Source organism: Pristis pectinata, chromosome 6 (assembly GCF_009764475.1).
Source record: "Pristis pectinata isolate sPriPec2 chromosome 6, sPriPec2.1.pri, whole genome shotgun sequence".
Taxonomy (NCBI): domain Eukaryota; kingdom Metazoa; phylum Chordata; class Chondrichthyes; order Rhinopristiformes; family Pristidae; genus Pristis; species Pristis pectinata.
In genome coordinates this window covers 51,317,572-51,331,334 of record NC_067410.1, presented here as the reverse complement: position 1 = coordinate 51,331,334, position 13,763 = coordinate 51,317,572, and the positions used below count along the sequence as shown (strand labels likewise).

At 43.7% G+C, this 13,763-nt stretch overlaps 1 protein-coding gene across 2 annotated transcripts in view; it reads left to right on the top strand.

Moving 5' to 3' along the window:
• The window catches only part of LOC127571811 (E3 ubiquitin-protein ligase RNF123), a 331,679-nt gene that overhangs the window by 53,108 nt on the left and 264,808 nt on the right, over positions 1 to 13,763 (top strand). For both annotated transcript variants that reach the window (XM_052018522.1, XM_052018523.1), the window contains exons 10-13: positions 3,715 to 3,840; positions 9,433 to 9,547; positions 11,349 to 11,453; positions 12,253 to 12,378. In XM_052018522.1, coding sequence (XP_051874482.1) covers positions 3,715 to 3,840; positions 9,433 to 9,547; positions 11,349 to 11,453; positions 12,253 to 12,378 — 472 coding nt within the window. The remainder of the gene's footprint in view (positions 1 to 3,714; positions 3,841 to 9,432; positions 9,548 to 11,348; positions 11,454 to 12,252; positions 12,379 to 13,763) is intronic.

Here is a 13,763-nt window from a genome sequence, read left to right as displayed (position 1 = left end):
AAAACAATGTGTGGCAAACTGGTGAAGAAGGGTCTTTTGAAAATTGCAAGGAAATTGGTGCCATTAAAGTTGTCATTGCATTTTGAAAGAAGAGGATAAAGGAGGAAGGAAGCAGAATACTGGAAGGTCAGCACTTGGGGAGGATGAAGAGTATACACAGAAAGGCTACAATATGTCAAACAATAATAAACTTAATACTTGGGAACATCAACATGTTAGATAATAGCCACGGAGAGAGGAGGAATGAACACAATGGTTTCTGACATTTAGTCAGAAAAACATTTTTCTTTTAGCCCTATTTATGTATTGTCTGTTGAATGAGAATACCTGAATACATGCAATTATTATACATCCAGCTCATGCTCAGTAACAGCATCCATATGTACCCATTGTCTTAAACTGCTTCCAAATTTTGATTCTAATTTTGTAATCTTGTAATCTAATCTTGTAATTTAATCAGTCCGAAGGTGAATGCACAGCCTATGCTTCCAGTTATTTACCAACCATTGTTATTCTATAAAGTAATTTATTTATTTTGAAGTGCAGTGAAGTTGTGGATTGAGAATTTCGTAAGCTTTAAATAATTTCAGTGACAGCTGGCATTGGGACGATTTCGGGCTTTGTAGTCAGTGGTGAGTTTACGTGAAGGCTATTTCCTCAGTGTCATATTTAGGTAGTGGTCCATCAAAAACAAGTTATCTGATTATCTGATTAAATAGAAAACAAGTTATCTTATTTATTTGACTTAAATGGTGTCGTACAGGAGCACCTTCATTATCTAGATATATGTTAATTAGAAAAACACAGAAAACATAGGATAAATGATGCACTGAATCCGCACTGTAGATGTACACCCAAGATAACTGCATCATATCTTTATTCAACTAAGCTATAGTATAGAATATAAGTTGCAGGCATTCATGCCAAACCAGGGAAATGTATATTTCTGTCTATATCGCTCCAAAGAACATTAGAAGCAGTAGGCCATTCACATCACACAAGTGCCAGGTAATGACGATATCCAACAAGAGAAAATCTAGCTATCACCCCCTGACATTCTATGGCATTGCCATCACTGAATCGGTTTAAGAGGCATTTAGACAGACACATGAACAGGCAGGGAATGGAGGGATAGGGACCATGTGTAGGCAGGTGGGAATAGTTTAGATTGGCATCATTGTCAGAACAGACATTGTGGGCTGAAGGGCCTGTTCCTGTGCCTAACTGTTCTGTGTTCTGTTGATATTTCTGGGGGTTACCATTGACCAGAAACTGAAGTGGAGTTGCCATATACACATTGTGGCTACAAGTGCAGGTCAGAGGCTAGGAGTCCTGTGGTGAGTAACTCATCTCCTAACTCCCCAAAGCCTGTCCACCATCTACAGGGCTCAAGTCTGGAGTGTTATGGAATGGTCTCTACCTGCCTGGATGAGTGCAGCTTCAACAACACTCAAGAAGCTCAACACCATACAAGACATGGTAGCCCATTTGATAGGCATCCCATCCACAACCATTCACTCACTCCACCACTGACACACAGTAGCAGCAGTTTGTACCATCTGCAGGAACTCACCAAGACTTCTTAGACAGCACCTTCCAAATCCATAACTTTTACCAGCTTTCTAGGGCAGCAAAAGCATGGGAACACTACACCCAGAAAATGCCTACCAAGTCACACTATTATGATTACCCTGCCCTCCCTTTACTTTGAGATCATTAATTAATCCTGATTCATTGTATATGACTAGTTCTAAAATAACTTGTTCCCTGATTGGTTCTAAATACTATCCTAAATACACTCTGTGAATCCACCTTTAAGGCTACTTTTGCAATTTGCTGATTTGTCCAATCTATCACTCACATTTATTGCAGTACCCGTCTTGCAAACAACCATTTTTTTCTTGATCTATACTTAGTCAACAGTGTAGCTACAGTTAGGGACCCAGGTACTGCTACCACCAATGATTTTTGTTTCCCTTGCTACTTCTTCAGCCAAAATTGGTTCCACATCTTGACCTTGTGAGCCAGGATCATTCCTCACTCCTTCACTAATCTCATTGTTTACTAACAGAGCATCCCCGCCCTGTTTTCCTCGCTGCTTGCCCCTCTGAGTCACGCCTTCAACTCTGACCTTGTTGACTGTACGTCAATCTAAATATGATTATTATCTTTCTAGTTCTACCTTTTAAATTAGAATCTAACCGCTGCTCCTCCCTCAGCACAGTTTTTTTCTTTGTCCAACCCATATTATTGGTACTTTCGTGGAATATGACAACTGGATCTTGCCACTCTCTAGCCTTGAATAGGTATTGTTAATTCTGGAAGTAACAGGGAACACTGCCTTGGGACTGAGACACACAGCTGTAGAGAACAGTGTCTGCCACTCTAACTATGCTGTCCCTACCATTACTACATTTCTTTATTCTCTCCCAGTTGCCCTTTATCCATCTTGTCTATCTCACTCCCTTGGCCTCTATCTTGTGCCCCCTTGATCACTGCCTCGTGTTCCTTCCCCTTCCTGTCTCTCACCCCCTTGCCCTCACTTCTCAACCGTTTCTGGAGGTCAAATGTAAAAGGAGACAGTAAATGGCAACTAAGCATCAATGCTTAGGAGCATTGATGTAAAGAGGGATCTTGCGGTGCAAGTGCATAGCTCCATGAAAGTGGCAACACAAGTAGATAAGGTGCTAAAGAAGGTGAAATGCATGTTTGCCTTCTTCACTTAGAACATTGAGCATAAAAGTCGGGAAGTCATGTTGCAGCTGTATAAAATTTTGGTCAGGCCACATTTGGAGACTGTGTGCAGTTCTCGTCGCCACATTACAGAAAGGATGTTGAGGCTGTGGAGAGGGTGCAAAAGAGGTAAATCAAGATGTTCCCTGGATTAAAGAGTATTAGCTATAAGGAGAGTTGGACAAACTTGGATTGTTTTCTCTAGGGCATTGGAGACTGAGGGGCAACCTGATAGAAGTTTATAAACTTATGAGAGGAATAGATGGGGTAGATGGTCAGCTTTTTTCCCAGAGAGAAAATTACAAATACCCTAGAGGATATAACTTTAAGGTGAGAAGGAGAAAGTTTAAAGGAGATTTATGAGGAAAGATTTTTTTACACAGAGAGTAGTAGGTGCCTGGAACATGCTGCCAGGGAGGGTGGTGGAAGCAGATATTATAGCAACATTTAAGAGGCATTTAGACAATACACATGAACAGGCAGGGAATGGAGGGAAAGACCATGTGCAGGCAGATGTGCACTTTAATTTGGCATCGTGGTTGGCACAGACATCGTGGGCCAAAGGACCTGTTCCTGTGCTGTGCTGTTCTATGTTCTAATCCCATCTCGTGCCCTCTCTCTTTCTACTTGCCTTTCCCATTCTTCTCACTCTGGCTGCTCTTCATCCACCCTCCTCCCTCTCTCTCAGCTGCCCTCTTGCCCCATACATATTCTCACCTTCCACAAACTTGCTCTGTTACTGAGCTATCTAACTTTAATTTTAAACCTGCCAAAGTGCTTGCCTAAATCACCAATGTGGTTGGTATTGGAATACAGCTTATCATTTTAATTTTGTGTGCATTGATGTAGAAATTTTGTTTGCTTTATTTTTCCGAAACGTAGTGCGACTTTGTGTAATTCTTTACTGTAGGCCACGAGAAAGAGTTGAACTAATCAGATGAAATCAGAGATATCCAACTGAGAATAATCTTCCTTTTCCAGAAACGGAATATCTTTGGGAACTGCGTTTGAAGACATCAGATTAGGCCCTGGTGTAGCCTACTTCCCAGCAATCAGCCTGTCCTTCAAAGAGTCGGTGGCTTTCAACTTTGGCAGCCGGCCTATCCGATATCCTTTTTAGGTTGTCAGGTTGATCAGTAACTGTTGTCCAACACAGGTGTAGACTGAGCATTCCCATCTTCAGGCCCTTGGTGTTATTGTTAGTTTCCAGACGGTGTTTTTACTTCAAATATGTGACACCTTCTCTGTGGCATAAAATGTCAATTAGCCACTAGCTCAGTGAAGGCTGAGGAAGCTGAGTGAGATTATTTTTTTTGATAAATTTGATGTAAAATAAGCAAAGAATTACATTATCAAGGTACCAAAAATTTTACTTAAGTAGCGATTTCTCAGTTCTGAGGTCCCTGACCAGAAACGTTATCTGGTTTCTCTTTCCACAAGTGCTGCTTAACTGCCTAAGTTCTTCCAGCATTTCTGGTTTTGTTTCAGATTCCAGAATCAGCAGTTTGATTTGTTTTTCATACGTGATTCTGTTTACTTGACACAGAGTGCCAAGTAGATGTGATCTGCTTACCTAAGCATGGACACTTTATAGTCTGAGTCTCAAGGTCACTAGATATCTCCATGAGCCCTGCTGGAGTATAGATGGCAGATTGCATGTTGCTTACCATATGTTTTTTGTTAACTAAGTTAGGCTGACCTTACTTGGCTTGCAAGGTTAACTCAACCACAGTGCAAAAACTACAACCGTCTGTGATGCATTGACCTTTCCAGGTCAGTAAGACAATTTATGGTCATCCGTCTATGTTGTCATTGCAATGCTCTTAGTCTACCTAACTGAAGTATTGGATTACCCAATCCTTCACAGAAGATGGATTTAGTACCCAATCATCTTAGATGAGTCTGAAACCTAAAGGGGCCCAGCTTCTGTGCCCTTCCCCTTTTCAAGAAGAATAAGGGGGAGGGCCCCAAACTGGAAGGAAGGGAAAAGCCAGACCATTGACGGCAAAACTGAGACCAGAGAGAGGTGTGCATCAGTGCATCTCCAACGTTCCTCTTTACTGTGATTTATGTCAGTGGAGTTTCTTGTCATATGCATGAATATATGTCTGCACAGGTGCAATGAAAAACTTAATTGCAGCAGCATCACAGGCACATAGCATCATATAAGCAGATTCACAAGAAAAGCATAAATTAAACCTAAATTATACACAATTTTTACAAGAAAAAAAACAGAACAAAAAATCCATTTTAGTGCAAAGTGATCAAAATCATCATGGTGTTGCTAAACAGTAGTGGTAATTAGGATTTTGCTGGTTGGTTCAAGAACCGAATGGTTGAAGGGAAGTAGCTGTTCTTGAACCTGGTGGTGTGGGACTTCAGGCTTCTGTACCTTCTGTCTGGTGGTAGCTGCGAAAAGTTGGCATGGCCTGGGAGGTGGGATCTTTGATGATGAATGTTGCATTCTTAAGACAGCGCCTCCTATAGATACTACTGATGGTGGGGAGGGATATGCCCATGATGTATTGGGCAGAATCAGGTTTATTATCACTGACTTATATGTTGTGAAATTTGGCATTTTGTGGTAGCAGTACAGGGCAAAGACGTAAAATTAATATAAATGACAAAATAAATAAATATCACTAAAAAAAAGGAATAACAAAATAGTGTTCATGGGTTCATGGATCATTCAAAAATCTGATGGTGGAGGGGAAGAAGCTGTTCCTAAATCATTGAGTGTGGGTCTTCAGGCTCCTGTACCTCCTCCCTGATGGTAGTAACAAGAAGAGGGCATGTCCCGGATGGTGTGGGTACTTAGTGATGGATGCCACCTTCTTGAGGCAGCACCTCTTGAAGATGTCCTTGATGGTGGGGAGGGTTGTGCCCATGATGGAGCTGGCTGAGTCTACAACCCTCTGCAGCTTCTTGCAATCCTGTGTATTGGAGCCTCAATACCAGGCAGGGATGCAACCAGTCAGAACGCTCTCCACATTACTTCTATAGAAATTTGCAAGAGTCTTTGGTAATATACCAAATCTCCTCAAACCCCTAATGCAGTAGAGCCACTGGCATGCCTTCTTCATAATTGCATCAGTGTGTTGGGCTCAGGATAGCTCTTCCAAAATGTTGACGCCCAGGAACTTGAAGCTGCTCACCCTTTCCACTACTGACCCCTTAATGAGAACGTGTTCTCCTGACTTCCCTTTCCCGAAGTCCACAATCAATTCTTTGGTCTTGCTGACGTTGAGTGTAAGGTTGTTGTTGTGACACCACTCAGCCAGCTGATCTATCTCACTCCTGTATGCCTCCTTGTTGCCATCTGAGATTCTACCAACAACAATGGTGTCATCGGCGAATTTATAGATGGCATTTGAGCTGTGCTTAACCACACAGTCATTGTGTAGAGAGAGTAGAGCACGCATCCTTGAGGTGTGCTTCTGTTGATTGTCAGTGAGGAGGAGATGTTATTATCGATCCACACTGACTGTGGTCTCCTGATGAGGAAGTCGAGGATCCAGTTGCAGAGAGAAGTACAGAGGCCCAGGTTTTGAAGCTTGTTGATTAGTACTGAGGGGATGATGGTGTTGAATGCCCGGCTGTAATTGATAAACAGCAGCCTAATGTATATTTTGCTGTTGTCTAGGTGCTCCAAAGCAGAGTGGAGCACCAGTGAAAATGTGTCCACTGTAGACCTATTGTGGAGGTCAGCAAACTGCAGCTGGTCCAGGTCCTTGCTCAGGCAGGAGTTAATTCTAGCCATAACCAACCTCTCAAAGCACTTCATCACAGTCGATGTGAGTGCAACTGGGCGATAGTCATTGACGCAGCTCACCCTGATCTTCTTGGGCACCGGTATGATTGCTGCCCTTTTGAAGCAGGTGGGAACCTCAGATCACAGCAGTGAGAGGTTGAACATGCCCTTGAACACTCCAGCCAGTTGGTCAGGACAGGTTTTCAGTATCTGGCCAGGTACACTGTCAAGGCCTGACGCCTTGTCACTTTCTTGAAGGATGTTCTGACATCTGCTTCTGAGACAAAGATCACAGGGTCACCAGATGCTGTGGAGATTCGCACAGGTGTAGTGTTATTTTTCCTATCAAAGTGTGCATAAAAGGCGCTGAACTCATCAGGGAGTGAAGCACCACTGCCATTTATGCTGTTAGGTTTTGCCTTATAGGAAGTAATGGCATGCAAACCCTGCCACAGCGTCATGCATCTGATTGTGTCTCAAACTTCACTCAGAATTTCCTTCTTGCTATCACGATGGCCTTCTGCAGGTCATACCTGAACTTCTTGTAAGATTCTGGATCGCTGGTCTTGAACGCCACAGATGTAGCCCTCACCAGACTGTGAATCTCCTAGTATCCAGTGCTTCTGGTTTGGAAAAAACTCAGTATGTTCTTGAAGGCATACACTCATCCATGCAGATCTTGATGAACCGGGAGATCATTCAGATCCAAAGATGAATCCCTGAATGTGGTCCAGTCCACTGATTCAAAGTAGTCCTGTAAACATTCCTCCGCCTCCCTTGACCATACCTTTGTTGTCCTCACCACTGGTGCTGTGGTCCTCAGTCTCTGCCTATACGTCGGGAGTAGAAGTACAGCCAGGTGATCGGACTTGCCAAAGTGCGGGCGCAGGATGGCACAGCGTTCTTGATGGTGGTGTGACAGTGATTGAGTGTGTTGGCTTCTCTGGTTCTGCAGGTGACATGTTGGTGGTAGTTGGTCAGAGACTTCCTCAAGCTGGCCTGATTGAAGTCCCCCGTGATGGTCGGGAAGGCATCAGTGTGCACTGTCTCGTGGCTGTTGACCACGGTGCTCAGCTCCCCCAGTGCCAGCTTGACATATGCCAGAGGGTGAACGTACATCGCTACCAGGATGTTGGCGGAGAACTCCCTTGGCAGGTAGAGCAGATGACACTTGACCATTAGATGTTCCAGATTGGGGGAGCAGGACTGAGACAAAACCACCACGTCTGTGCACCACGATGAGTTAGTCATTTATCAAATGCTGCTGCCTCTGCCTTTCCCTGATGCCACCATCCAGTCCATGCAATGGATGGTGAAGCCCTTGGCTGGAGTGCTGTGTCCAGAGTGCCGGGGGTGAGCCATGTCTCTGTAAAGCAGTGTATACAACCGTCCCTGATGTCTCTCTGGTACTGCAGTTTTGCTCTGAGGTCTTCAATTTTATTTTCTAGAGACTGTGTATTAACCAGGAGGATGGTAGGGAGGGGTGGCCTTGGGGCCCTGTGCTTCAGTTCTACCTGGAGACCTCCCCGGCAGCCATGTTTTCTGAGACGATGGAGACCTCCCCTGAGCTTCCAGCTGCTGCACTCGCTACCTGGGTGGTCTGGATTCCTGAGCCTGCTGGCTCTGAAGCTCGACACACACAAAATGCTGGAGGAGCTCAGCAGGTCAGGCAGCATCTATAGAGGGAAATGGACAGTCGATGTTTCGGGCCAAGACCCTTCTTCAGGACTGGAAAGAAAGAGGACAGAAACCAGAATAAAAGGGTGGGTGAGGGGGAATGAGTACGAATTGGCAGGTGATAGGTGAATCCAGGTGAGGGGGGGAAGTGGGAATGATATGAGAAGCTGGGAGGTGATGGGTGGAAGAGGCAAAGGGCTGAACAAGATGGAATCTGATAGGAGAGGACAGGAATAAAGTGAAGGGGGGGGGGGAACCAGAGGGAGGATGGGTGAAGGGCAGGTCATGAGGGTAAACAGAAGATGTGAAAGGGCCAAAGGGATAAGGGAAAACCAAAGGCGGGGTGGTGAGGTGGAGGGGAAGCAGTGGGAGTGGTTACCGGAAGTTAGAGAAATCAATGTTGATACCGTCAGGTTGGAGACTATGAACGCAGAATATGAGGTGCTGTTCCTCTAATCTGTGTTTAACTTCAATTTGGCAGTTGAGGAGTCCGTGGACAGACATGTTGGTGTGTGGTCTGAAGCTTGTTCTTTTAAATAGCTTGGGACAATGTTACTTACTGCAGTCTTTGTGGCTGCAGATTTCAGCTGTAGTAGGTCCAGACAGGAGTATTTGATGATTCCCTTGGGAGCTGCACATCAAAAGTTGCCCCTCTCTGGCACCATTTTTATTTCAGCAGAGTCCACTGCTCTCTGCAGCTTCTTACGTTCCTACGCATTTGAATTGCTGTACAAGACCATGATGCAACCAGTCAGGATACTTTCAACAGTACATCTGTAGAAGTTTGTTAGAGTGTTCAGTGACAAGCCGAACCTCCTAAGAAAGTAAAGACGTTGACACATTTTCCTTGTGGTTGCATCTATGTGCTGAGCCCAGGACAGGTCATCTGATATGTTAACGCCCAGGAATGTAAAGCTGTTGAATCTCTCCACCTCCAATCCTCCAATGTAGACTGGCACATGTTCACCCTTCTTCCCCTTCCTGAAGTTAACAATCAGCTCTTTAGTTTGGCTGATGTTGAGTGAGAGGTTGTTGTTGCAGCACCACTCAACCAGGTGTCCTATCTTGCTCCAGTAAGCTGACTCATCGCCTCCTGTGACCGTGTATTAGTCCAGGTACATTGCTGTGAATGAAGCAATTTGATATTACAGTGTGTCGCATTGGTTAACAGTTCTCCATTAGTCATGCCTTTGATAATTGCCAGCAGCCTGAACTTTGCCAAAGCCCTACCATTTGCAGTTTGAACAAATTGACTTTTAACTTATTCACACGTATCCAATGGAAGGCTATCGCCCCATGCAGGACCCACCAGAGGCAGATCTCACGAAGGCACACAAACTCTTGGGATACCTGAAGAATGTGTTCACTATCGGCTTAGACATCCAGGTAAGGAAATTGGGTTTAACTCATCATTGATGTTTTATTTAGTTACCCCCATGGGTCATGATTGTTCGTGTGCTGGGAATGTTGGAAAGGCAGTGAGCGTGGTGTAAGAATGGATATTATGATATCTCCCTTGTGTTTGAGTGCACTATGCATAATCCTTAGTGGAGAATTTGGTAAATTTTCCTGCTGCTAGCCTCTGTTGGCAAAAGGGCTTCACACTCATCTTCCAGTCTGTGTTGAGTTGGTGTATTCCTGCTATGCCAAATAGAAATGTTTTAGTTAGATTTGTAACCTGGAGGGAAAGTGCAAATTGAGTTTGAGAAAGTAATTGGGTGTTTTCCCATTTTACTCCATACAAAATAACTTGCTGACAATTGCACTCTATGTTATTAAGAGTCGCTGTTCAGCCAAGGTCTTGGAAATGATTCAGGACGGTAAGGATGGAGAAAATCGATGGGAAAGAGAAACAACAATATTACTTTGACCTCAATCACACATGCTCCCTTCAGCTCGCTCACTCTTCTGGCTTACATGTAATTTGAAAACCTCATTTATACCAGGTTCCGCACGGCATCCAACATCACCTCGGTATAACTGCTGTTTTGGGCAGAGTGGCCTCACTCGTGGCTTTTACACATTCCCTTTCATTGTGAACATTCGCAAACTCTTCACCATTGGTCATTCCCTGTAGGACTACCTCCCCACAGCCTTCGCCCTCACAAGTGGAGCTTTGCTTGTCTGTTGTTGAATCTTTTGTCCTTAAGCCTGCATCAAAACCCACTTCATCCAGTGACGCTTAAGGCAGTCATCATCTGGATAATGCAGAGTTGGACTTCTAATAGAGGATTTGTAAACCTGCTGACATTATCAGCCTCTGGTCTCATTCAAGATTGATTCACCATTCACATCATTGTTTGTTTTCAGGAAAAGAAGCCTCGACTTCTCCAGCATTCCAGTCATCCCTCCCACTCCTTGAATGCTTTCCACCTTCCAATTATGCACCTGGCTTCTCCATTTTTAAGAGTCCTTCCAGTTTAGTTTCAGTCTGTCCACCCTGTTGAGTGACGCTAGTTCACTCAGTATTAATATCGGAGGGGGGTGGGCGGTCAAGAACTGTAGATTCATTGTTATCCTCTTTAATTCCAACTTCTCAATATATTAACTGACTGCTTACTGTCTTGCCCATAGTGCAGGGCCTGTTCCCAGTTGGTTGGAATATTACACAGTATTAACAGCTCATGTTTTCCCTTCCCATGATAGCATTGGTGATGAGAATTTGTGTTCACAAGGTAATGTTTGACAACTTGGACATTGTACTAGCAATTTCTGCAGTTAATTATCTGTACTTAAGGTAACACGGCAAGTAAAGTGTCACTGCATAACTTGCACAATAATGCTCCCTGTGGATGGGCTATTGCCTGGCAGCGTACAGCCCTTCAGTATTTAACACCGGTAGTTCAAGTTCAGCTGTTGGATTTTTCATCCTTAATCTGCAGTGGGATAGGTTAAAATAATAAAACTTTGTAGGCACCGCAATGACATGTGGCTTAGTGTGTGTTTTGCCAGCCTATGAGCAGTTACTATTCTTTATTCATTCAGGGGATCTGAGATTTGGTAGAAAGACCATCATTGTTGTTCATCTGTAGTTGCTGTTGAGCAACTGGTGGTGACTTGGAGGGGCAATAAAGGTTTGGGAGATGTTGAGGATAGAATTGCTGCAGAGCACCTAGCAGCCAGTACATCCTGGAGAAACAGCAGAGAGGTGATAACATTGCTTATTTTGTAAAGTGTTTTTTTAAAGGAAGGAAAGCTGACGGAGAAGGACCCTGCATCGTGGCAAGCTGAGGGAGAACCTACTGTGCTCATTACATTAGCACACATCTTCAACTGCTTTGCACCGCTAATGGCAAGTACCTGACCACTCAGTTAGGAAACCATAGCATACCTCCAGGTGTCTACTCAGCCTCGTGCAGCAACATTACAAAAACCATGTGATCTTTGCTCAAATGGCACCTGTTCAGAAGCTGCAAATGGAACCCAACAGCAATTGTGCATCTTGGTGAAGCATCCTGGTAATGCTGAGCTGCATTAACAAACATCCTGTATTGGCCTGGTTGGATATTTCATACTTGAGAACAGTGAGCACTATGTGTTAGAGTTTTGACAGAGTTGATAACCCATGGGTGACCAGGGTCAAACATATTGACTCTATAGCATGATATGGTAAAGGACACCTTTGTCAGGCAGCAACACCATATTTCAGAGGCAGCCAGAGAACCTGCCTCCACAAATGTCTTTCTCAGTGTCTTCACTGTCACTGACCTTGGGTCCTGTAAATTATTAAGGAACCTCTCAAGGCCTATTTGGATCAGCAATTACACTATATTTTCATTAAATGTTTCAGTAATGTAAAGTGATCTTAGTTTGAGTAAAGATGATTTTGACAGATATTTATATTATTTTCTGCAGTTACTTTGTATACATTATTCTCGCCATATTTCACTGTTGATTCTTTCTTTCTATCCCCACTTTGACCACTGTTTGTTCACCTTGCTATCTCTATCCTCCCTATATCTGTCACTGATCTCTCTGGCAGTATTTTGTAGGACCCTCACAACTGACACCTGATATTCAGAGTACTAGCTAGAAGAGGCAAATTCAGAAATGTTTTCTCTTTTTAATTCATGTTCCTTTGCTATAAACAGTGTAAAGTTTACCTTGTGGAAGAAGTGCTGATGTCCTATTTCCTGGGTATACTGGAGAGGGGCGGGGCAGTAGATGAACACCCATTGATCCAACACTTGCTGGACCTGATGTGGCTCCTCATGGAGGTGAGTGAAAATAACGAAAGACATACCAAATGGTTCAAAGGTTGGACCAGCAGATGGGGCGGGGGGTGTGGGGTGGGGTGTGTACAGCTGCGGGATGGAGTACAGCTTGTCCATTTTGTTGAGCCAAGGGCACAATAATGACTTCTGGCCTCCACTGGATTAGCACTGAGTGTGTATTTTCACCCAACATGGGAATAAGTGGAGAAATGGCAAGGGTAAAAGGACAATAATAGCAGTTATATATAGGCCCCCTAAAAGCAGTCAGGATGTGGACTATAAGCTACAGTTAGAAATTGAAAAAGCGTGTCAGAGAGACAACGTTAAGATAATTATGGGGGATTTTAACATGAAGGTGGATTGGGAAATCCAACAAGGCAATGGATCTCAGGAGAGTGAGTTTGTGGAATGTCTATGGGACGGCTTTTTGGAGCAACGTTGATGAGCCCACCAGGGGATCGGCTGTTTTGGATTTGGTGCTGTGTAAGGAGGTGATTAGGGAACTAAAGGTAAAGGAACCATTAGGAACTAGCGATCACAATATGATTGAGTTCAGTTTCAAATTTGAGAAGGAGAAACTGATAGCTGGTGTATCGATATTTCAGTGGATCAAAGGAAATTACAGTGGCATGAGAGAGGAGCTGGCCCATATTGATTGGAAGAGCAAGCTAGCTGAAGGGACGGCAGAGCAGAAATGAATGGAATTTCTACAAGAAATAAGGAAAATGCAGGATAGATATATTCCAAGAAAAAAGGTTTTGAATGGAAAAAAGGCACAAATGTGGATAACGAGAGAGGTTAAGGCTAAAATAAGAGCAAAAGGGAGGGCATACAAGGAAGCAAGAATTAGTGGGAAAACAGAAGACTGGGAAAATTTTAAAAACCTACAGAAAGAAACAAAGAAGGTCATTAGGAAAGAAAAGATGAATTATGAAAGGAAGTTGGCAGATAACATTCAAAAGGATACTAAGAGTTTTTTAAAATATATGAAGAGTAACAGAGAGGCACAGGCTGATATAGGACCAATTGAAACCAGTGTGGGAGAGATTATAATGGATGATAAAGAGATGGCAGAGGAACTAAATGAGTATTTTGCATCGGTCTTCACTGTGGAGGACATCAGCATTATACCGGATAGTCAGGAGTCTCAAGGGATGGAACTGAGTTCAGTTAAGATTACTAGAGAGAAGGTGCTAGGAAAGCTAAATGGACTAAAGACAGATAAGTCTCCCAGACCGGATGAGGTGCATCCCTGGGTTCTGAAGTAGCTGGCTTTAGAGATTGCGGAAGCATTGGTGATAATTTTCCAGGAATCGATAGACTCCAGCATGGTCCCAGAGGACTGGAGGGTGGCAAGTGTAGTTCTGCTACATAAGAAAGGTGGGAGG